The sequence below is a fragment of the Littorina saxatilis genome, linkage group LG3 (genome assembly GCF_037325665.1).
Source record: "Littorina saxatilis isolate snail1 linkage group LG3, US_GU_Lsax_2.0, whole genome shotgun sequence".
Lineage (NCBI taxonomy): Eukaryota > Metazoa > Mollusca > Gastropoda > Littorinimorpha > Littorinidae > Littorina > Littorina saxatilis.
The window spans coordinates 36,514,526-36,538,734 of NC_090247.1; the positions used below are offsets into that span (position 1 = coordinate 36,514,526).

General features: G+C 41.9%; 1 protein-coding gene across 2 annotated transcripts in view; it reads left to right on the forward strand.

Annotated features, from left to right (window-relative positions):
• Positions 1 to 24,209, forward strand: part of LOC138962265 (transmembrane protein 135-like) — a 166,882-nt gene that overhangs the window by 137,981 nt on the left and 4,692 nt on the right. For both annotated transcript variants that reach the window (XM_070334012.1, XM_070334010.1), the window contains exons 7-12: positions 10,065 to 10,106; positions 10,850 to 11,204; positions 20,393 to 20,560; positions 21,691 to 21,831; positions 22,536 to 22,634; positions 23,011 to 23,078. In XM_070334012.1, coding sequence (XP_070190113.1) covers positions 10,065 to 10,106; positions 10,850 to 11,204; positions 20,393 to 20,560; positions 21,691 to 21,831; positions 22,536 to 22,634; positions 23,011 to 23,078 — 873 coding nt within the window. The remainder of the gene's footprint in view (positions 1 to 10,064; positions 10,107 to 10,849; positions 11,205 to 20,392; positions 20,561 to 21,690; positions 21,832 to 22,535; positions 22,635 to 23,010; positions 23,079 to 24,209) is intronic.

The window sequence follows — 24,209 nt, forward strand, 5'->3', positions numbered from 1 at the left end:
AGTATTCTTTCTCTCTGTCTGTTTGTCTTTCTTGTTCATGCAGTATGGCAACAAGTGGTGTAGATCAGTTCATCTCAATGTTGTGGTTTCCTGTTGAAACCTAACAACATTTTTATTTTTTATTTTACCCAGTGGGCATGCAGTATGTTTTCATGACAGTTCACATGATGTCGGGGGTCGGGTCTTCTTTGAAAGGCGCGATCTGTTCTATTGCACTTTCATTGCGCCCACCGCGATCATTTCAATGCCAACATTATTGCACACATGTGTGCATTTCAATGCTAGATGAAAGAAAAATACGCTTGCAATAGAAAAGGTTGGAAGACTTGCGGGAGTTGGAGGGGTGGGGAGGGAAGGTGTCACAGAACCCATATCTAAACGTGTGCACCTTCTGAGTGTGTTATTGCTTTCTCCACAGCCCCGTCACACACACACACACACACACATGCACACACACACACGCACACACACACACCCACACACGCACACACGCACACACACACACACACACAAGCCCACACAAGCCCACACACGCACACACACACACATACATACACACACACAGGCCCACGCACACACACACACACGCGCACACACACACACACGCAAGCCCACACACGCAAGCACACAGTCACACAAAAGAAAAAAAGAATAAGTTTAAAACTTGCTGTGCTGCCCCATTGCCATTTGATCCCAGTGGCAATTTATCTCTGTCGGCCCTTTTTCGGCCTCTTCATGAAAGTGTCATAACAGCGGCACAGAGGGGAGAGAGCTTTAAAAAAAAAAAAAAAAAAAACCCACACTTGTATCTGTTGTTGTGTGCAGTTTTCTGGCGCGCACTTCTTGTTTGTTTACACTTTGGAAAGGAATCAGCCTATACATACAGCTGTAAAAATGAACTTTTTTTTTTTTAAAGCGAAAAGAATTTTTAAATGGAGTGGGGATGGGGGTTGGGGGAAGGGGGTTAAATGAAAATTATGATGTTACAAAGAGGTGGGGAAAAAAAGACAAGGAGAGAGGAGGGGGCAGAAGAAGAAGAAGCACAGGAGGAAATTGAAAAGACGTGTCGTTTTCGACTGGGGTATTGAAGACGGTTGTGTTTTTTACCCTCTCATGATGTTCAGAACAAACGAACGAACGGGAAAGAAGCCTCCCAAAAGAGGAAGGGGGGGGGGGGGTCTGAGGGGTTACTATTTTGGGACAGAAATGTCTTTATTGAGATGGGGGAAATTGAGTGTTTTCTTAACTCTTGCATGGTGCACACAACACTTGAAACTTTTGTGGAACTTTTCAGGTCAACTAGCGGTCGTCCATTTACGAGCGATGTTGCCCCGATTATCTGTGGCTCTTCAAAACAAAGTCGCAGTCTGGCGTGAAATTTGTAGTTATTGCAGGGAAACGGGGTGGATTAGTTTAAAAGAGTGCCATTGTGTGCTACGGATTTTAAGAAACATTTTGTACTTTACTACGGGGGGGGGGGGGGGGGGGGGTTGCTGTTGGATGTGTATTACGGGGTATTTTAGTTCTTATTCGGCAAAGTGGCAGGCATTTAGTTTCGATTCTACCACCCCGCCCCCGACCCTACCCCCTACCCCCTACCCCCCCCCCCCCCCCCCCCCCCACCCCACCCCACCCCTGTCCCATCCCCGTCTAACCCAAAAATCCTCCCCGTCTTCTTCCACCTCTCACACCCCCTCCCACCCCCCACCCCACCCCACCCCACAAACCCCCTCATCTCCTTCGCCCTGAAGAAAAAAATTGTTGGAGAGAGACGAAAGGTCGGATGAGGTGTGCAGGCACACCCGGTCAGTAGTTTGACACCTTGACAGCAGGTAATTGATGACTGTTGTTAACCTGTCATTTCTCACCCGAGCACACACGCGGCGGCAGGAAGGAGGAGGTAGTAACAAAAATGAGAAAAAATATAAAGCATCGAAGAAGGTTGGGGGCAGAGGGGGGGGGGGGGGGGGGGGTGCAGAGGCTGAATTTAACTCGGCGGGTTAGAGCGGGAAAAAAGAGGAAATAACAAATGTGATATGTACTTCTTCATTTTTAGTAGTAGTAGTAGTATTTCCGAATTAGTAAACCATTCTGTTTGAGAAATAAAAAATAGGATGGGGAGAGAGAGGGAAAATAGCTTTTTTTTGTTTTTATTTGTATTTGTGTAAATAGGAATGATTTGTCAGAAGAAGGTGACGGTTGAGAGGAAATTAAGAAAGAATAAAAGTTCAGCTTACGCGAGTTTCGTTTTTCCTGTCGAGAATCTTGTCTCTGCGGTCCAAGGGAAGCAACTGCTCTCCTTCTTTTCTCCTCTTTCAGCTGGCCATTTTCACCTCAACTCTAAACTTCTATCTGTGTGTTGTTGTTGTTGGTTTTTTTTTTTTTTTTTTTTTCCTGTTTTTTTTTTTTTTTTTTTTTTTTTGAGGGGGATGCTTTACGAAAAATAGATAGACAAAATAAGTAAATAAATGAATGATAAATAAATAAATACATTTTTTAATGGATGAGAGATCTCGTATGCAATACCAACCCTCTGCTTCGTCGTCTTGATGAGTGACATCTTGAGCTCATTGCACGTATGACATTCAGATGATGATGATGACGACGAATTTGTATTCACTTTTGACCATTTAAACGTTTTAAGAACTGTGTTGACGAATTAAATAATAAAAAGAATTGTAGAAAGCAATACAACTAGCCATTACCAAACTACGGGGTTTTTACCCACATAGTCCACACAAAATGACGCGAAATCAAGCCTTTTACGGCTTCTGACGAGGCTGACACCAGTCTTCTTCAAAATGACACTGCTAGGCACAACAGCTGAACCAAATCAATTTGTATGGATAGAAAATGAGTTGTTCTTCAATTTGAGATCAAAAACAGGGTCACTCTTGCTTATTTTGATATTTTGTGTGTTTTAGTGTCTGCAAATTTGCTTTTGCGAATTTGATTTTGGGGGGTGTCCTAGGTCTCCGGTACACTGCATAAGCACTAATTGATGAAAAATGAAACTCTTTGTTTTAAACGGAAGGGGAATAAATTACCTTTCTGGCAATATACTTGGTTTTACTATAACTGGCCGCATCACAAAGTTCTACAGCTAAATGTATGTGTTTAGTTTTTTATGACGATTAGTGTAGACTGTAACAAAGAGAAGAAGAAAATCCCTGCTGAACAGCAATATGCATAATTAGTTCGCTCTTTTGAAACGCTGATCAATGATCGCAAAATAGTTATGTGGCGGGGACACAAAAAAGACACATTGATCATGATATTAAAAGTCTTAGATTTTGTTATTAAAGTGTATGTCATTGTTTTCATCATTTGCAGTTGCGTACTAAATTCATAGGATAGGATGAATCTGCTCCAATGGAGCTGTAAATTCCCGTCCCTTACAGTTACTTTGCAGTCGAACACGAGACTAAGCGGACATTAATTTCTTCACCCTCAAAAATCACATTAATTTTGTCCCCTCCTCTGTGCGCAGTCCAGACAAATGCAAATGGAACTGCGCGACAAGTGAAACAGATTTCTCCCAGTCCACCAAAAACGGTGAGAACAAAAATTGTGACAAAATAACGGGCAACGTAATCTGGCCTATATTTTGGGCCGCGGTCGCAGCCGAATTTAGTTTCAAATTGCTAATTGCTCACGTGCAGACGAATTCAATTAGAATTACACTCTACGACAAGTTTTCCGCCAAGATTTCCCCCATTCCAACCAAAACGAATGCCGAAAATATTACAGACAGAGTAATCTTGTCTATATTTTTTCAGCCTCGGCTGCACGAGCATCGAATTTCTAATTCTTTAATTGCTCTGGTTTCCATTCTCGGTGACGTGCATGCGTGTGAAACAGAGGAATCTGAGAGGAATTTCCAGTTGATTAAACAATTACGGGTTAGAAATGTGCCGAGACAGATGTCGCGCATTACATGGGCTGGCCGTGACTGACAAGACGTGCAGGCAAAAATAGTGAAAATAGCCTGCTTGTGAACAATTTTCGTTTTTCTGTCTGCTTTCACGTGCACTTGTCTGGTGTGAGTAACGATGTTTTCATTGCGAATGCTGCTGTTGCAGATTCCAGGCAGCTTTTTGCAACACGCACGCACGCTTACACGCACGCACGTACACACGTACACACGTACGCACGCACGCACGCACACACACACACACACACACACACACACACACACACACACACACACACACACACACACACACATATGCACAGGATTCGTCCAAGCTTTCGCATGTGATCAGATCATCTTTCAAATTGGACACATCCCAAAATCAACAATCTGGCTCAGTGTTTGCTTAATTAATTTTTCAGATTGTCAAACTAGGTATCAGGTATATAATCAATTCAGCAAAACAACTAAACACACACACACTGTCCTACTCCCAGAATTGTGGCTTGCGTCTGAGGGAAAGGATGCTCTTATGAGATGTAAAAGCCTGGACAGATCTGCGGTGGTTTACATGATCGCTTACACTGGAAAGATGGCATCTTTAAAGCTGTAGCGCACATCAGGGGGAAGCAAAAGCCATATACACAGTGACAGGAGAAAACAGTTATCAGCGGGGCTGACTAAAACAGAGAGAGAGAGAGAGGGTAGAGAGACATACGGAGATATAAATAATGACGGAGACAGAGATAGAGAGAACGTTAGCAGGTTGAGGCCATTATTCATCCGTGGACAGGGATGATTTTTCTATTTCTTTTTTTTGTTTTGTTACCCCTAGCTTTTATTCTATCTTCCATTTTTCAACCGCTGACGGCCGATCTGGGAGAGTTCTTTGACGAAAGTGGCGCCTACTGTGAGAATACTCACACATTCGCTTTGATTCTGCCTGTTTCGTGCATTGTGATTGCGATGCCTTTGATGTGTTCCTTTTGTGCCAAAGTTTTGTTTCGAGTTGTAGGGAAACAAATTTTATTGTTTTTTTTTTTTTTATTTGTTCTTTCTGAATTTTTTTCGTGGTGTCCCACTTCCACCGTCCCCCATCCCAAGCATTTTCGTTCTTTTTTTTCTTCTTTTTTTCTTTCTTTTTTTGGGGGGTGTTAGTGGTGGGTTTGTTTGATGTGTCTGTTGTTGTTGTGGTTGTCGCTCTTCTCGTTGTTCCTGTTCTTTTGTGAGTTTTTTGCCTTATTATCCTTTGCAATTGGTTGTGCCTGGCAACTTTTCTTTGAATGTTTCATCAAACTTTGAAAACTCAGAACCTGCATTTTTAGTTGTTTTCCGTACTTTCAGTGTTTTCCGAACAATATGTACCTGACGACGCACACTTTTCAAATACAATGTCTCAAGTCGCTTTTCTTACCTTCAAAACACACAGTACAAAACATCAAGTCAAAACTGCGGCAAAACGGGACAGTTATAGCTGCGTATAAAAGCGGCACAAGCAAAGCGAAGTACATGTAATTACAAGAAAATAAAGGGGGAAAATCGAGGAAGGAAAGACAACACTGAAGAGAAAGAGAGAGCAAAGACTACAATGCCTCGAATCGTGTTTCTTACAATAAAACCACACGAAACGAAACGATCAGCTCTAAATCCAGGAATACTGCGCCAAAGGTACCGTTAAAACTGTGTAGAGAAGAGGCAAAGGCAAGGAGAAGCCATTAAAAGGAGAGAAAAAATGGGGGGAAAACAAAAACACTACCGCCAGATGAAATTGGTTAAATAAGGAATTCCTTATTTTGAAGAAAAAATAAAATAAAATAAAATTTTTAAAAAATTCGCCGGCGATCCGATGCGTATTTCTCCTAACACAGTGACCGGACGTAATCGCTGAGTCTTTGTTTCACTGGGAGCGCGAATTATCGGACTACAGCTTGGCATTTGTTACATTGTTTAATGTCCAAATTTGTGTGTTTGATATACCAGGATAGGCCTACTTTTACCCTTAAAAGCCTGATTTTTCGTTTTCTTCTAGCGGGGCGTTGCCCCTGCACCCCACCAGGGCCTATGTGGCCCCTGGACCCCGGCCTCATTTTCCTTATTTTCAATTCTGATCAGTTTCACCCATGCATTGGTGAGTTTCAACCTTCCTTTCTCCTATTTCTGGAGGTCTCACAAGGAGGGTTCCATTGTAAAGAGAGAGAAAGCGTGACAGTAGTTTACAAGGAGGGTTCCACTGTAAAGAGAGAGAAAGTGTGACAGGAGTTTACAAGGAGGGTTCCAATGTAAAGAGAGAGAAAGCGTGACAGGAGTTTACAAGGAGGTTTCCACTGTAAAGAGAGAGAAAGCGTGACAGGAGTTTACAAGGAGGGTTCCACTGTAAAGAGAGAGAAAGCGTGACAGGAGTTTACAAGGAGGGTTCCACTGTAAAGAGAGAGAAAGCGTGACAGGAGTTTACAAGGAGGGTTCCAATGTAAAGAGAGAGAAAGCGTGACAGGAGTTTACAAGGAGGGTTCCACTGTAAAGAGAGAGAAAGCGTGACAGGAGTTTACAAGGAGGGTTCCACTGTAAAGAGAGAGAAAGCGTGACAGGAGTTTACAAGGAGGGTTCCACTGTAAAGAGAGAGAAAGCGTGACAGGAGTTTACAAGGAGGGTTCCACTGTAAAGAGAGAGAAAGCGTGACAGGAGTTTGCAAGGAGGGTTCCACTGTAAAGAGAGAGAAAGCGTGACAGGAGTTTACAAGGAGGGTTCCACTGTAAAGAGAGAGAAAGCGTGACAGGAGTTTGCAAGGAGGGTTCCACTGTAAAGAGAGAGAAAGCGTGACAGGAGTTTGCAAGGAGCTTCACAGTTCTCTCTATCTCGGTGTGATTGAATCTGCAGGCAGGTACACATACCGCACTGTCAGCTGAAACTGGAAGACAGATGCTCGCCAATGTTTAAAAGGGAGACTTTTGGCTTTACCGTACTTTCACATTGTGCGGTGGAACTTTATATTCAGTCTGGGAGGCTTTGTGTGTTGATTCCATGCACGAAGTTCTGCTGGTGTGTCTGTCTCTCGATCGGTCGGTCGGTCTGTCTGTGTGGTTGTGCATATGTGCGAGTGACAGAGAGGCGGGGTGTGTGAGAGAGAAAGAGAGAGAGAGAGGGGGGGAGGGGGGAGGGAGGGAGAGAGAGATTCAATAACAACATGAAGCTCAACCGCTATATAAAACATTTGTCACATCAGCAACAAAATTATAATAAAGATTACGTTATGACAATAGATTAATTCAAATGGGAATTTCGTAACACAAATAAAAGTAATAGAAGAAGATCGAAGAAGTCTGTCTTTAGTCTTGTTTCGAGCCCGCTCGCATGTAGAGTAGGTGTACTATGCTCAGAACAAGTTATCGAATAAGTCTGTCAATAGAAATACAATTTGTCAAAGGCTACAGGAGGAGGTTAGGGCAGACGAAGATGTTTTTATTAATTTATTGTAGCATCAACCATAGACCTATTGGTCCCTCCGTCAACTAACGTCAAAAACGATTCTGGCTCCTCAAATTGTGTACGCGTGTCTGTATATCTGTGGGTTGTTGTCTTTGAAGTTTGTTTGTTTGTTTTTTTGGAAAGGCCCAAAAAAGTTATTAAATATGACTCAGTAAAGTGGACTTGTTTGGAAAAAATAGTTTGTATAGATGCACTGGTTACGTTAATGCAATAACAACTGGTAGAATGATGGGATGTCGTCTGGTTTATCTTCTCTTGCAGTAAAATCTAATGCATTTCCCTTTTGTCAGGGATTTTTTCTGCAATGAACGTCAAAGGTCCTGAAATTTGACCGTATTTGAAATACATTTTCCACCGAAATTGCGTAATAGAACCCGACACTTTGGGGAGGAAGGCTAGTGGGATGGATGAAGAGGGGTACACAAAGGGAAGGGGGGGGGTGTTGACAAATGACCGTTATCAGCCCGTGACACGTAAACCCGCCCAGTCGGTCTAGTGATAGCGACTACCCTCCCCCTCGTCATCGCCCCTTTTTTCCTCCATCCATCAGGCTTTATTTTTCACTATTTCTCCCCGCCCAGCGATAACGCTCGCTACTTTAATCTGACATTTTGTCTCCCATTCCGGTCCGAAGACGGTTCCATGTCGTCTGCTTGGCAGTTGCCCAGTGACTTCCCTTGGCTCGCGCCGCCCGCGCGCCAGGGGAGGGAATTGTCCTTTAATCTTGATGAATTTGTTCCATGGCGCCTGCGTTTCATTCTGTTATTTCCCCCGGCTGTCTAAAGGAGGTCCCTAAAGCGTGCAGGCTTTCTCGATTTCCCAACTCTCCCTTCATCCCCAACTCTTTTGGAGTTTGATGAAATGCAAAACGGAATTGTGACACATCCTGGCTTCTACCTCTGGCATTCAAGCCAGTTATGTATAGGAGGGTTGTCGCAATTGATTATTGCATAACTGTATCAAGGGAATGTGTTTTGGAAGATGATGATCTATGGGTTTTTTCTTTTATGCGGCTGTCAGTGGCTGAGTTTCCTGGTGCACTCTTTGCCGTAAAATATTAATGTAATCAATGGTTTGAATTATTTATTGGAAGGTTGCATGTCCCTATGAAACGTCCAGGCCATGAACTAACGTGTTAATATAGATGCAGTTGGGTTAATGCAACGTTGCCCTTTGCAAGCAGCTTTGGTATTTATGAACATGTATTCAAGTCACTGAGTTACATACAGCATCCATATTGCTCAGTGATCCAAGTTCAGCATGCATTGGACAGGGTTGTAGGAATCCTGGTACGTCCATTGCTCTAAAACATTGTGTGATTCAGTCAACCGAAAGAGTTTATTTTGTTTTGTAGTTTGTGTGCCATGTTTGTCCCTATGAAACGTCCAGGCCATGAACTAACGTGTTAATATAGATGCAGTTGGGTTAATGCAACGTTGCCCTTTGCAAGCAGCTTTGGTATTTATGAACATGTATTCAAGTCACTGAGTTACATACAGCATCCATATTGCTCAGTGATCCAAGTTCAGCATGCATTGGACAGGGTTGTAGGAATCCTGGTACGTCCATTGCTCTAAAACATTGTGTGATTCAGTCAACCGAAAGAGTTTATTTTGTTTTGTAGTTTGTGTGCCATGTTTTCTTATGTATTTAAAAACAAACGCCGCGACGATTCTTATGTGGTCTTGGCAGTAATTCACATCTTGTTCTAAAGGCTGTCATGGGTTTTAGCGTTGATGCACGTGCAGCCAAATGGTGAAGTGTTTGTTTGCATGTAGGACATCTTGCATGACGAATTCTTTTTGACAGAGCATCTGCTGAGATTGAAGTGTTTCAGTGCACTACTGGCACTTTCCTTTCACTTCCTTTTCACTTCCCTTTCTGTCAGTAACATTCCTTGGCCATGTTGGCATAGGTATAAGTCAGCACATTCCAATGACATTGCTTTTGCACAGTTCACTTGAGTCTGATTCGATCTTATTAAGGGCATAAGCAAAGCTGATGTATAAGAGATGCCGTGAAAAAACCATTTATCCTTGCGAGGGTTCAACAGTATTCACTTCGCCTGCACATCTGTTTTGGGCCTCGAGCATTTTAAGGGACTCGCGCTGTAGAAAAGATATGTATTAGTAGTAGAAGTATGAGTATATTATAATTATTATTAATATTATTATCATTGCTGGAAACCCCAAAGTAGGACTTAGAAATCATTACACGCGCTATTTAGTACCATCTGAGTGTTTCACCAGTACAGAAAACGCTTACTTAAAATTTACGTTTCTGTCTTTCAATTGTAAACACTGAAAACAACCACAGAAGAACATCATTTATTATTAAAATGTTTTTAGTTAGTAAATATACATCACATAAATAATAACGTGGGTTTACATGGAAACGTGTCCCGAACACCGCAGATGCGCACAAAGGGTTTGCGTAGAGAGGGTCGCTTGCCATTCCATTGTTCCAGCATAGTTGCTGTTGAACATAGATAAGGACGTCAGCTTTGCAGAGTTTTCGGTGTTTGTTGAATAAAGGAGAAATCAAGATTGATGCATATTAAATCGTAGCGACCGCCAGTCTTTCTGTTATTTGAGTCGAACTGTTTGCAGGCAAAACATTCTGATTTTTTTTTATTTTAATGCGTTTGCTCTGTTTGTGTGTGTTGCAGGAAAAAAGACGGTCTACCCAAGTCCACGTTGTCCGTATTCAAGTGAGAATTTGTGTGTTCGTTCGTCTGTTTGACAGCACGCTTTTCATTTGTTACATGCCCATGTGTGAATGTGTAAGTGGAGCGTATAAGAAGGTGTAAGTGGAGCGTGGTCGAATGTCCATGTGTGAATGGGTAAGTTGAGCGTATAAGAATGTCCATGTGTGCGATGTTGTAAGTGAGACATGGATGTGTTCATGACTGAATGCGTAAGCACAATGCAAGGAATGGCCAGAGAGGTATGGGGGAGGTGTGTTTATAACCTGCCCTGTTATATAGTGCTATATGTCTTATGTAAAAACAATGTCCTGTTTGTATTATTGTTATGTACCACGCCTGAATTTCTCTATGAGATAATAAAGTATTCTTATTCTTATTCTTATTTCATCTTTCTGTTGATCAGTCTGTCTGTCTAGTTCTGTTTGTACGTGTAATTCGTGTGAGGAAGTGGCATTGATAAGAAGAAGAAAAAATAAAATTGAATGCACGGCATTTCGTTATGATGCCTAGATTAATCAGATAGTTTTGTGTCAAAAGAAGCTTCATGAAAACATTGTTTACAAGTCTGAATTCTGTAGCCAAAGTTCCTCTGTTGTCTCAAGTAAATGACAGTACGCCAGTGCATCTGTATGTTTGTTTGTACCATTGTGGTTGTACGGATGCTAGTACTGCAGATCATGTATCACATATTCCCGTTAGCTCGTCGGCATATGGAAACATAGCCATGATCATGTTTGGCCGTGCAGGTTTCTCGTGGGCGCGGACGAGAATCCTGACTCCACAGCTAAAGATGCCAACGACAACTCCACCACTTCCACCACCACCACGGAAACCACAACCACCCTCTCCACAACATCCACCACTACCTCAGTCTCCACACCAACCAACCCTGCTACCTCCACAACCGCTACTTCCAGCAGTTCTAGCAGCGTGACAGGTTCTAAACATTCGCTGCTGAATGTGTTGCTGAGCACGCCTGGCGTTCAGACACTGATCGAGGTTGTGGGTCCACACTGGCGAAGGCTGGTGACCTCGCTAAAGGCGTCTCCGAAGCACAGGTCGTGTCCGCACTCCCACGGCTGCCTCCACTACGTGCTGAAGGTGAGGGTGTGTTGAGTGATGGCGCGAGGGAGAGAACAGGACTAGAGGAGAGAGACAGGGATGGGGCAAAGAGCAAGACATGAGAGAGAGAGAAAGAGAGAGAGAGAGAGAGAGAGTGCAGGAGGGAAGAGAAAGAACAAGACGAGAGAGAGAGAGAGTAAGAAAAGAGAGAGATATCAAAGAAGAGGAGAGAGATATCAAAGAGCTAGAGAGGAGAGAGGGAAAAGAGCAAGTGGTAAAGAGAGCAAATAGCAAGAGAGAGAGAGAGATTTACATTTAGAAGGGAACAAAGAGCAAGAGGGAAGAGAGAGCAAGAGGGGGGAGAGAGAGCAAGAGGGGGAGAGATAGCAACGACAAAGATCGGGGGAGAGCAAAGAGCAAGAGTAGTAGAGAGAGCAAAGAGCAAGAGGGGGGAGGGGGGGCAGAGCAAAAGTTGGAGAGAGAGCATTGACGAAGAGGGGGGGAAGAGAATGAGAAAGAGGGGACTGAGAGCAAATAGCAAGAGAGAGAGAGAGAGAGCAAGAGGGGGGAGAGAGCGAGCAAAGAGGAAGATAGGGAGAAAGAGCAAGAGGGGAAAAGAGTCAGAGTGATCTGTGTCTGTCCCTCTGTCTGTCTAGTCGTTGTTCTTGTGCTGCATGGTTTAAACTGTTTTATTCAACGTTTGTGCATTATTTACAAAAAAACGCATATAGAGTAAACAACAACAAGCATAATGCTTATAGTGGTGTTTACAGTTTTCTAGAAAAATACATATAAATGGCGGCTATTGTACAGTTTAAATGAAAAGCAAGCAAACATGAAAAGAAAATTGAATGAAAATTGTACATCAAAACAAAAATCCGTTTAAGAATACATATATAATATTTATGGTATTAGCGAGTAAGAGATAGAGAGGGGGGGAGGGAGGGGGAGAGTGAGAGAGAGGGGAGAGAGGGAGAGAGAGAGAGAGAGAGAGAGAGAGAGAGAGAGAGAGAGAGAGAGAGAGAGAGAGAGAGAGAGAGAGAGAGAAAAAAAAACTCGAACTCGAAAACTTTATTACCGAGGGATGATAGCATTAGGTCCATAATTATGTTCCTGTCTTAGAGCTAGTATGAAGAATAAAAAAAAATCAAATAAAACACAATCATGTAGGGAAAAGTATAACCAAATTTATAAAAATGCAGTATAATGTGTATAATCCCATAATGTGGTTATCCTATGAAGCAAAGTTTCACTGCATGATGTCTTCACGTGAAGCAATGGGGCCGTGTATGCTGTGGGGTGCTCCGAAATTGGTTCTAGTCAAAACAGCGTCTCGATCTGTCTCCCTGTCTGTCTGTCTCATCTGTGTTCTTCTAGCACATGGCAAGATATATTCAAGGGCTGCATGATTCCGAGGTGCAGTTTTGACGGGAAATAGTGCGTTGTGAAGGACTTAGATGTTCCCAGTCTAAACAGAGCTGTTTTCAGTTTCCTCGTGAAACGACTGCTTTGCCATCACATCTAGTTATGTCATTTTGAAGATGTAACCACATCTTTTTTTGCAGAGATGTTTGTAAAAACAGGAATTGCCTTTCGGGATGTTGTTCCAAAGCACCAAAAGGCATCACTCAACGTCAACGCTCAGCTTTGATGACAGATGATGAATGTGTAAATCCGCTGTGCAGAACGATTTCCAGTGTGAAGGCAGGCAGCGCTGCTTTGCATGTTGTGTTGTTTGTGTGTGTATGTGGTGTATGTGTGTGTGTGTGTGTGTGTGTGTGTGTGTGTGTGTGTGTGTGTGTGTGTGTGTGTGTGTGTGTGTGTGTGTGTGTGTGTGTCTCTCTCTCTCTCTCTCTCTCTCTCTCTCTCTCTCTCTCTCTCTCTCTCTCTCTCTCTCTCTCTCTCTCTCCCTCCCCCTCTCTCCTATTGTCAGAACTGTTTGCCGTAAATTCATTGATTTATTTATTGTTAATTTGTTTGTGCTTATCTATCTCCTTTTTTTTTTTACCTGTTTGAAGTTCTTGACAAGACAGAAAGATTCACGCAGCATTATAGTTGTGGATTTCATTACCCTCCCGGATTCAGGGTTTCTGTCTCTCTGTTTGTTCTTTCACAAAATCGTTCATTTCATTCCGTTTCAACGTGTGGTGAAGAAGACAGTCCAGAAGTAAACTAAACATTTGGCTCCGCCCTGCACCCTATGGCAGTGTGCACCCTATGGCAGTGCCAACTCCATGTCTCGACTCTCTTTTACCCCCCCCCCCCCCCCCCCCCCCCCTCTCTCTCTCTCTCTTTCTTTCTCTCCTTCTCTCTCTCTCTCTCTCTCTCTCTAAGTCTGAGTCTCTCCCTCTCTCTCTCTCTCTCTCTCTCTCTCTCTCTCTCTCTCTCTCTCTCTATCTCTCTCACCCCCAACCCCCTGTACCGTCATGTCTCCAGGCTTCCCAAACTCCCGTCAACTTGTCCGTCATTGTCTTAGCTGGAAACTTGGAGGGTTTTAGAGTGAATTCCGGATGGTAAAAAATTGACTGGAATTGCTGTTCAACACACAGGCGACGACAGAAGGTGTTTTTTAGGGGCCCGGGTCTGCTTTTACTCTTTGCTTTTCTCCACACACACACCACGCGCTCGTTTATCATTTTTCGACAAGGCGTTGGAGAGAGAGAAAAATACCGCTGCTTTCTGCTTCGTCTTCTTTTTCTTGTTTACCCCTTGCATAGTTTTGGTTGATGGAGGCTGGGCACAGCTAAAAGCGAGTGTCTCTCTCTCTCTCTCTCTCTCTCTCTCTCTCTCTCTCTCTCTCTCTCTCTCTCTCTCTCTCTCTCTCTCTCTCTCTCTCTCTCTCTCTCTTTCTCTCTCTCTCTCTCTCTCTCTCTCACTCTCTCTCTCTCTCTCTCTCTCTCTCTCTCTCTCCAGCCAATGGTTGCAGCGATCATTTTCCTGTCTGTTTAACATGGTCAAGAAAGGGTGTCAAAATTCCTAAAGTTGGTCACAAGACAATAAAATACCGCTCTTTTTCTCAATTTAACGAAGACACCTTTCTACATGAACTTTGGAATTCCCCACTATCTGATACTTACAATTTTACGGATCCGGACGAAGCCCTAACACATTGGCTTAGTGCCTTCAATGACATATACGATAAACATGCTCCGTGGAGAATAAAGAGAGTTAGGCACATTGTAAAACCTAAATGGTTTGATAATGATTTACAACATGCCATTGACCATCGCGATTTTTTAAAGTCGGTTGGCAAGGAAGAGGAATACAGAGAACAGAGAAATAAGGTAAATTCACTTAAACGAACAAAAAAGATAAAATATTTTCGTGACCTAGCATCAAGTTCAAAGCAAAACTCAAAGAATATATGGAAGGCAATAAATGAACTTACGAATAAAAAGGCTGCCAGTCATCCGAGTTGTATCAAGGACATATCTCCCGATGCTTTAAACACACATTTTTCCAAAATTGCTGAAACTGTGATTAAAAATGACAAGTCCAAATTAAATGATTTGAAAGTTTTAGAAGAATTTTGCAAATCAAAACAAATTTCATGTCCAGCAAAAATTCCCCTTCTTACAGTACCTGAAGTTTTTCACGCACTTACACACCTCAAGCAAACAGGCACCCGGGGGCTCGATGGGCTTGATGGTAGGATTCTTAAATTGTCAGCCCCCGTAATTTCTGAAACACTTACCTACATTTACAATCTCTGTTTAGACAAAAAATATTTTCCAGTCGCCCTGAAACAGGCTAAAGTCATTCCTCTGTTTAAATCAGGTGACAAAAGAGACCCCTCAAATTATAGGCCAATTTCCATTTTGTCTGTGTTATCAAAACCACTGGAAAAGCATATCAACAAACACATCCTAACACATTTCAACCAAAACAACTTATTCCATCCTAAACAATCAGGATTTAGAGCTAAGCATTCCTGCCACACTGCCTTAATCTCTCTTGTTGATCAGTGGTTGGACAAAATAAACGATAATGAATTCTGTGGTGCCATTTTCGTAGACTTTGCAAAAGCCTTTGACGTAATTGATCACACATTATTGCTTAGAAAATTCGGTTTGTATGGCGTCGGATATGATACTATCAATCTTGTTAGTTCATTCCTCTCTGACAGACAACAGACAGTTCTTACAAACACTAGAGCATCGAGCATGCAAGCTGTAGATTACGGTGTACCACAAGGATCGGTATTAGGACCTCTGCTCTTCTCAATATATGTTAATGACCTCCCCCTTTATATTCAACATTTATGTGAACTTTTTGCAGATGATACCACAATTCACTCCAGTAACAAAAATTTAACTCGCTTATCAGAATCCCTCCAAGGAAGTCTAAACCAGCTGACAGAATGGACTGACCTAAATCACATGTCTCTTAACCCAAAGAAAACCAAATATATGATAATTACAACTAGACAAAAACGACAGAATTTTACCTCAACTGGTCCCGATTTAATGATTGACGGCAATATAGTGGAAAAAGTCGACCATCACAAAGTTCTAGGTGTCCACATCGATAACAACCTGTCTTGGTCAACTCACATTGAACAACTTAGTAAATTAGTGTCAAAGAAAGTGTACCTCTTATCTAGAATTAAACACTTCCTTAATTGTCAAGCCAGGAAGTTATTTTTCACTGCTCATATTCAGTCTCTTATTGATTACGCATCCACTCTATGGGACTCTGCAAGTGATAATTCCCTAAAGCTACTCAGCAGATTACACAAAAGAGCGCTAAAAGTAGTATTACTCAAACAGACTACTCTCACCGACTCAGACTACATCAACATAGGGGTCCTACCTCTGAAGTCAAGAATGAATTACAACAAAGGAATAATGATGCATAAAATTATGACAGAAAATGCACCCGAAACCATTTGCTCAAAGTTCTCTTTGAAGAATTCGCACCACTTTATAAAACTAAACACTCCTCTTCCTAGGATAGACCTATTTAAATCAAGTCTTGTTTATTCAGGAAGCAGCCTCTGGAACGCTCTTCCGGACGCCCTGCGGCAATCCACCAACACAGATTCTTTTAGAACCAAATATTCTTTCCATTTAATGAACTCTATGAACAAATAAACTTGATTGGTATGTTTTCTTTGTATACAGTTGTTCATTATCGGAATTATGGTTTATTGTGACAAAATCACGAAGATTTGGCTCTGTAATACATTGTTTTGCTGAGCTAATGTATTGTTGGGTTACTTTCCGTTTATCTTCATTGCTTTACACCCAATTTTGAACACTACCTTATGATCTACAATGCTTCTACATAATGCGCTTCATGTACATAAACTTATATGTTCTACCATTAATGTTTTTATGTAACCTTTTTTTCCCTAGTCATAGTTATAGTAAAATAGTTTAGTCCCTCTTTAGGGCGAGGGCCAGATGCAAAAAAGCATATCTATGCTTATTCTTGTCACCCTCGAAAAATAAAGATTTGTCATTGTCATTGTCATTGTCTCTCTCTCTCTCTCTCTCTCTCTCTCTCTCTCTCTCTCTCTCTCTCTCTCTCTCTCTCTCTCTCTCTCTGTTTATGCTTTTGCTTGCGCGCTTGTTCATGCAGTTTTCTTTGCCTACGCGCATGTTCATTTGTCTTTATTTTCATTCTTGCTGTTTTCCTCCACTCTTTTAATTTTTGTTCTTTGTGCCTGTATTTGCTATTGAGAATGCAGCTAGCAGGAGTGCCAGAACAGAGATCTATCGCACGGTTGCGTTTTGGTCAAAAGCGATTGTTCATGGACAGCTTTTGGCTGCGACGACAAGATTGATGGCTGTATGATTTTTCTGTTTGCTGTTACACCAGCTTTAATGCGTCTGTAATCGCAAGACGGCCTTAATGCGCTGATGTTGCAGATGTTTTTTGCAACGTGGTGCGTGTTGAGGTGTGCATATACTTGCAGTCGCACTTACCATGTCGTGATAGAACGGGGTACAATTTTTCGAAGATCAGACATCAAAATGTCAATTCAGTTTAAATCGTATTAGTAGAGCGTCAGCGTGAATACGACCCACACACACAACTAAAAATAATAAAATGATTTTTTTTTTAACTAAAATAAAAAAGCATTTCATCTTGGATGGCAACTAGCTGTTATACACATCGAGCATGCGAATGTTAAAAACGAAACCATGAAGCTTGTCCAGTATAGTCTAGCTCTGTAGGGATGTGTCACACCAGATACGGTGGACAACTTAACACAGTTACATACACATCTAGTTGCATGCAAGTTTGCTGCGCAGTGTAACAAGCCCCAAAAAACTCCAAATCAACCTACATGTGTTTTTTTTTCTTTTTACACTTAATGTTTTAACGTAGAGGGGGGAATCGAGACGAGGGTGTGGTGTATGTGTGTGTGTGTGTGTGTGTGTGTGTGTAGAGCGATTTAGAGAAAACTACTAGACCGATCTTCATGAAATTTTACATGGGAGTTCCTGGGTATGATATCCCCAGACGTTTTTTTCATTCTTTTGATAAATGTCTTTGATGATGTCATATCCGGCTTTTCGTGAAAGTTGAGGCGGCACTGTCACGCTCTCATTTTTAAACCAAATTGGTTGAAATTTTGGTCAAGTAATCTTCGACGACGCCCGGACTTTGGTATTGCATTTCAGCTTGGAGGCTTACAAATTAATTAATGAGTTTGCTCATTAAAGTTGTCATTAAAATCGATTGCATCGTATTCTTCATCACATTCTGAATCTAAAAATATATACATATGTCATGTTTACTCTTAAAATGTGATCACAATTAACGAAAATAGATTAATTAGTCGTACGATTAAAATTTAAGAAATCGATCCTAAAATGATTTCATCTTATTCTTTATCGTTTCCTGATTCCAAAAACATATAGATATGATAGGTTGTATTCAAAACAAACTCAGAAAGTTAACACGAATACAGAAAAGCGCACTTTCCTGCTTAGCACAATACGCTACCGCGCTATTCTGGCGTGTGCATATCACTGCGTTTTGCACGTGGGAGGTGAGCGATTTCCTTCTCGCGGGGATTGACGAAGCTGTATACTACTGTCTTGGTGAAAAAAAATACAGTGCGTTTAGTTTCATTCCGTGAGTTGGACAGCTTGACTAAATGTAGTAATTTCGCCTTACGGGACTTGTTTTTTCTTCCCCCTCTCCCACAAGATAAGATGACACCTGTGACAAGTTCCTCTGGCTCCCAGCTGCGCGTGGGCAGGGCCGGACTAGGCGAAGAGGAGGGGGGGGGTTGCCAGTGGTGGCCCAGGGGGATGTCCCCCCTGGCGGCAGGGGCGGATCAGTTCATTTTATGACTGGGTTTTTTCAAAAGTATTTTGTGAAGATATGGGTGTGAAGGCGCGAAGCGCCGAGCCGACGGCGCGAAGCGCCTAGCTTGCTAGGGGGGTCCGGGGGCTAGCCCCCCCGGAAATTTTGAAAAAAAGGATGCAAAATGGTGCAATCTGGTGCATTCTGAGGATGATCATTACCAGTTTCAGGCAGCAGATTTTGTCACTGATTAATACCCCAAAAATTGAAACTCAATGTAAAATAAAGAAATGCATACCTCATTCAATATTTTTATTTTTTGGCTGGGGGGGGTCCGGAAACCCTAGAACACACCCACCCCCCCCCCCCCCCTCGTTGTGGGGGTCAGGGGGCGAAGCCCCCTGAAGCTGACGGGTAGGTCATATTCTGAGATAAGAAAATGGTCGCTCCTTGCATGAAACGACATAAAATAAGCAATAATACCAAAAAAATTAAATAAGTAAGGTACATGTTTAGGGTAGGGGGGGGGGGTTGCGCAACCCCCATAACCCCCCGGTAGTCCGGCCCTGGTGGGGTTGCCACTATCCTGGCTTTATGGGCCTGTGACGGGCCCCGGCCCTCTCCGCGAACAATAAAGGGGTTTGAGACGTACATGCAATAAATATGTTCCTCTAATCCCCCCTGACACGGGAGGCAAGAGAGCGTGGCGGCGAAATTGACATTTTATCGAGGGATTTATGTTTTGCCTGGATTTTGCCGTGCACGGGAGCGTGACGGGCTGCTGGGTTGTATGGGGAGGAGGAGGAGGGAGTGTGGGGATGAAGATTGTGGCTGAGTTTTGTTTACTGTTGTGTGTGTTCGGGGGGTAGAAGGGGAGAGCGGTTTGATGGGGGGGGGGGGGGGGGGGGGGGGGTAGGCGTATGTGTGTGTGTGGGGGTTTTGGGGGAGGTGGAGGTTTCCTGTGATATGTGTGTGGGGAGGGGAGGGGGAGAGTTGCCTGTGTGTGGGTTTTTATGTGACTTTTTTTTTTAAATTGTATCTCTCAACATTATCCGCTAGGCCCGGCCCCCTAATTCTTTTGTTGTTGTTTGTTTTGTTATGAACCGACAGCACGCCGGTCTTTATTGCATTTGGAATTTCGATGAATGTTTTGTTTGTTAAAATGAGAAAGTTCAGGCAATGGTTAAAAGTGAAAGACTGTCTGACTGCCTTTGGAATGCCATCACTGTGACACTGAATCATCTGGGCTTAGTTTTGTTGGGTAACTGAAAAGACTGGAAATGTCTGTCGGAATTCTTTAGCTTTGGAAAAGGATATGTTTTACCACGTGTGTGTATGTTAACTGTTTTACATGGTAAGGTGTTGTTTTTGCTTTCTATCATTTCTCCTTTTTGAGGTATGGTTATGTCCTGCATTTTTCAAACGTTACAACATACTTTCCTACCATTCATTGAAAAGGCAAGCAAAATATTAAGCGATATTTAATACTTTGTCACTTGTTCTGTGCAGGATGTTTAAATTTGACTGCGCGGTTCCACTGCTGATCAAACTAGTTATATCCAATCCCGCCACCTGACAAAAACTTAGCAATATTGAACGCATTATTAATACGTTCATCTCTTCTGTTGCATTTGAAACTTAGCAATATTGAACGCATTATTTATACGTTCATCTCCTCTGTTGCATTTGAAACTTAGCAATATTGAACGCATTATTTATACGTTCATCTCCTCTGTTGCATTTGAAACTTAGCAATATTGAACGCATTATTTATACGTTCATCTCCTCTGTTGCATTTGAAACTTAGCAATATTGAACGCATTATTTATACGTTCATCTCCTCTTGCATATGAAACTTAGCAATATTGAACGCATTATTTATACGTTCATCTCCTCTTGCATTTGAAACTTAGCAATATTGAACGCATTATTTATACGTTCATCTCTTCTGTTACATTTGACAGGGTCTGTGCAAGATGTTTGGACTGGGCTACGTGGTTCAACTGCTGATCAAACTGATTTCCTCCATTTCTGCCATCCGACGGAGACCCAGCGAGGTCACCAAGGTGTTCTGGGGACGTGACAGCTTTGGCCTGGCTGCCTTTCTAAGCTTGTATTCGGTTGTCTTCAGGGTAAGTATCGAACGGGGTTGCGAATAAATGGAAGTAATCGAGATGTGAATTTGCGAATGAAAAAAACACGATGCTGGTCGACCAAGAGAGAGAGGAAGTTTTGTTTGTCGTCTTTGGCCATGGATGACACAAACGCCTATGTGGTCGTGCATGGACAGCCACGTGCTCAGTATTCATCATCGATGCTTTTCTGTGGTATCCACATGGCTGAGATGACTGTGTATACAACTCTGTGTTCACTTTCAAGTGAATAACTATCGTTCTGATATCATTTTAAAGTGAAGCTAAAGAAACCTGGTATCGGCACTGCTGTGCATCTCCTATGATCTCAATGGTATCAAGGCACGGGTCATAGAGATCAATTTAGATCTAGATCTAAGACACGCCACACTATTTTCCTTCCACCATTCCTCGATGGAAAAGAGTTCGTGTTGTTTTTGTTTTAATTTTTGTCTTTGTCGTTGATCATTATATACACAAATTACACAAACGTCATCTTGTGAGGGACCAAAAAATATTGAAACTCTCGGATGATTTTTTTGTGTGGTATCAACCTCGACCTACGGTCTCGGTTGATACCACAAAAAAATCATCCTCGAGTTTCAATATTTTTCGGTCCCTCACTCGATGACGTTGTGTAATCTCTATGTATTGACACAATTGTCAAACGTGCAAAAACAGTATTTCTTCTGGCACAGAACTTCCTATCGTGTTTTCTTAGTAATTCTAGTTTTGAGTTTTAATTTGTATGTGGTCAGGATAACTTTGAACAACAAAGCACAGCGACACGTCTGTCAGCAAAGTGTAGCATATATTTGTTATCTTTATTTCCACACATCTGTCAGCAAAGTGTAGCATATATTTGTTATCTTTATTTCCACACATCTGTCAGCAAAGTGTAGCATATATTCGTTATCTAATTTCCACCACAAACCAAAGCCTTGTGTTCGGTTTTGTTGGTCTTGTAAACATGCAGGTATATGTCCAAAACAGAAAGACTGCTGACGTTCCAAAATCAAGAATAATATTGTTTTATTGAAATTAAAACGTTCCAGTACCTTTTCTTTCTTGTTAGTTGTATAAATGCAGGTGTATGGCCCATGATGGTTCTAAATTGTTGCACGTTACAGGGAGTGAACTGCACACTGCGCTGGTTGCGACAGAAGGACGAGGCAATTCACGGCATGGTGGCAGGCTTCCTTGCTGGAGGCGCCATGTACTTCTACAACAGCCTCACTGTCTCACTCTTCTGCGCTGCCAAACTTGTGGAGGTACTGGTGGTTGTTCATTGGCATAACTGTTGGTTTTAAGCCCTGTGTCTCAGTGTCTGTCTGTCTGTCTGTCTGTCTGTCTGTTTGTCTAACTGTCTGACTGACTGTCCGTGCATGTGTGTTGTTGTTGCAGTTGTTGTTGTTGATGTTGTTATTCGTGCAAGTTTGTAAGTGTATAAATTATGTGTGTGTATATGTGTGTGTGGTTGTGAATGCACCAACGCATGTATTTGTGTGTGAGTGAGTGCATGTCTGTGCTTGTGTGTGTGTGTGTGTGTGGGTGTGTGTGTGTGTTCATATGCATACCTCAATGTGCGTGCGTGTCTGTGTTCTCCGTATTCCAGCCATTATTGAAGACTGAAGGTTTATGTTGACGATAAAAGTCTTGCCGTTCGTACGGAATGAGTTAGAGCGCGATTGTTGCAGTTAAAGGGAGGTAACATATTTCTTTGAAGCGTACAATGAGCATTGGGTTGCTTCCCTTCAGTCAAACAATTTTGATGAGTGAATGGAATGAATGCGTCACTTATTTTTGTTTCCGTTCTTGTTGACATTTTTCTTCCTTGATTGCAAGACAAGTAGATTAAAGTACTAGGAATAGGAGCAAACGTTTACAATTTATTCTAAAATGAATAATTTTTAAAAAATCAAATTTTTATTACGTGTATCAGGCAACTCTTATCAAGATATTTTTTGGTTTCCAGCTCCTGTACTTCAAAGGTATAGAAGCAGGACGACTGCCATACATCCGCCATGCCGACATCTTCATCTACGCCTTTTCCTGTGCCTTCGTCTTTCATGCTGTAAGTTTAGTCAGGCTTTTTATTTGTTTTCTCTTATTTTAATACAAACATGACTCAGGTTTTCATGATATAATGCATGAAGAAAATGTTTGGGCTGGTACGATGGCCACATCTGATGAAAAGATGATAGCATGCACTTGGATGACAATAACAGTGAAGAAGATCAGTGGTAAAAAAGGGATTAAAATGGAAGAGAGAGAGAGAGGGTGTGGGTGTGTGTGTGTGTGTGTGTGTGTGTGTGTGTGTGTGTGTGTGTGTGTGTCTGTGTGTGTCTGTGTACCAGAAAATAATTTGACCTTTATTAATGCTATCACAGCAATATACTTTTTTTTCATAACTGTTTTAAAAAAAAAAAGTGATGATGATGATGTTGCAGGCTGTTTTGGAACCCCATGCACTGAGACCAGCGTACTGGAAATGGCTTTTGAGGGTCACACGCAACAAGTAGGCTTTGCTTTGTCTGCTTTCGTTGTTAGCCTTTTTTATCTGCTGTTTGCATTTGGTTTTTAGTTTTCTTTCTGTAATTTATGTTGTCCTGACGAAGCCTCCATAGGCAAAAGTTTTACACAAGTTTTGTACTGTCTTGGTGAGTTAAGATCTCTTGTTACATTTAGTCAAGTTTTGACTAAATGTTTTAACATAGAGGGGGGAATCGAGACGAGGGTCGTGGTGTATGTGTGTGTGTGTGTGTGTCTGTCTGTGTGTGTGTGTGTGTAGAGCGATTCAGACTAAACTACTGGGCCGATCTTTATGAAATTTGACATGAGAGTTCCTGGGTATGATATCCTCAGACGTTTTTTTCATTTTTTTGATAAATGTCTTTGATGACGTCATATCCGGCTTTTCGTGAAAGTTGAGGCGGCACTGTCACGCTCTCATTTTTCAACCAAATTGGTTGAAATTTTGGTCAAGTAATCTCCGACGAAGCCCGGACTTCGGTATTGCATTTCAGCTTGGTGGCTTAAAAATTAATTGATGACTTTGGTCATTAAAAATCTGAAAATTGTAAAAAAAAAAAATTTTTATAAAACGATCCAAATTTACGTTTATCTTATTCTCCATCATTTGCTGATTCCAAAAACATATAAGTATGTTATATTCGGATTAAAAACAAGCTCTGAAAATTAAATATATAAAAATTATTATCAAAATTAAAGTTTCCAAATCAATTTAAAAACACTTTCATCTTATTCCTTGTCGGTTCCTGATTCCAAAAACATATAGATATGATATGTTTGGATTAAAAACACGCTCAGAAAGTTAAAACGAAGAGAGGTACAGAAAAGCGTGCTATCCTTCCCAGCGCAACTACTACCCCGCTCTTCTTGTCAATTTCACTGCCTATGCCGTGAGCGGTGGACTGACGATGCTACGAGTATACGGTCTTGCTGCGTTGCATTGCGTTCAGTTTCATTCTGTGAGTTCGACAGCTACTTGACTAAATGTTGTATTTTCGCCTTACGCGACTTGTTTTTTAACATTGATTGTCTCCCCAACGGTCTTTTTTGTGTTTTTTGTGTTTATCCAGTTTCAAACACATGTTTCTTGGGGAAACAATCTCAAAAACACGGTTTA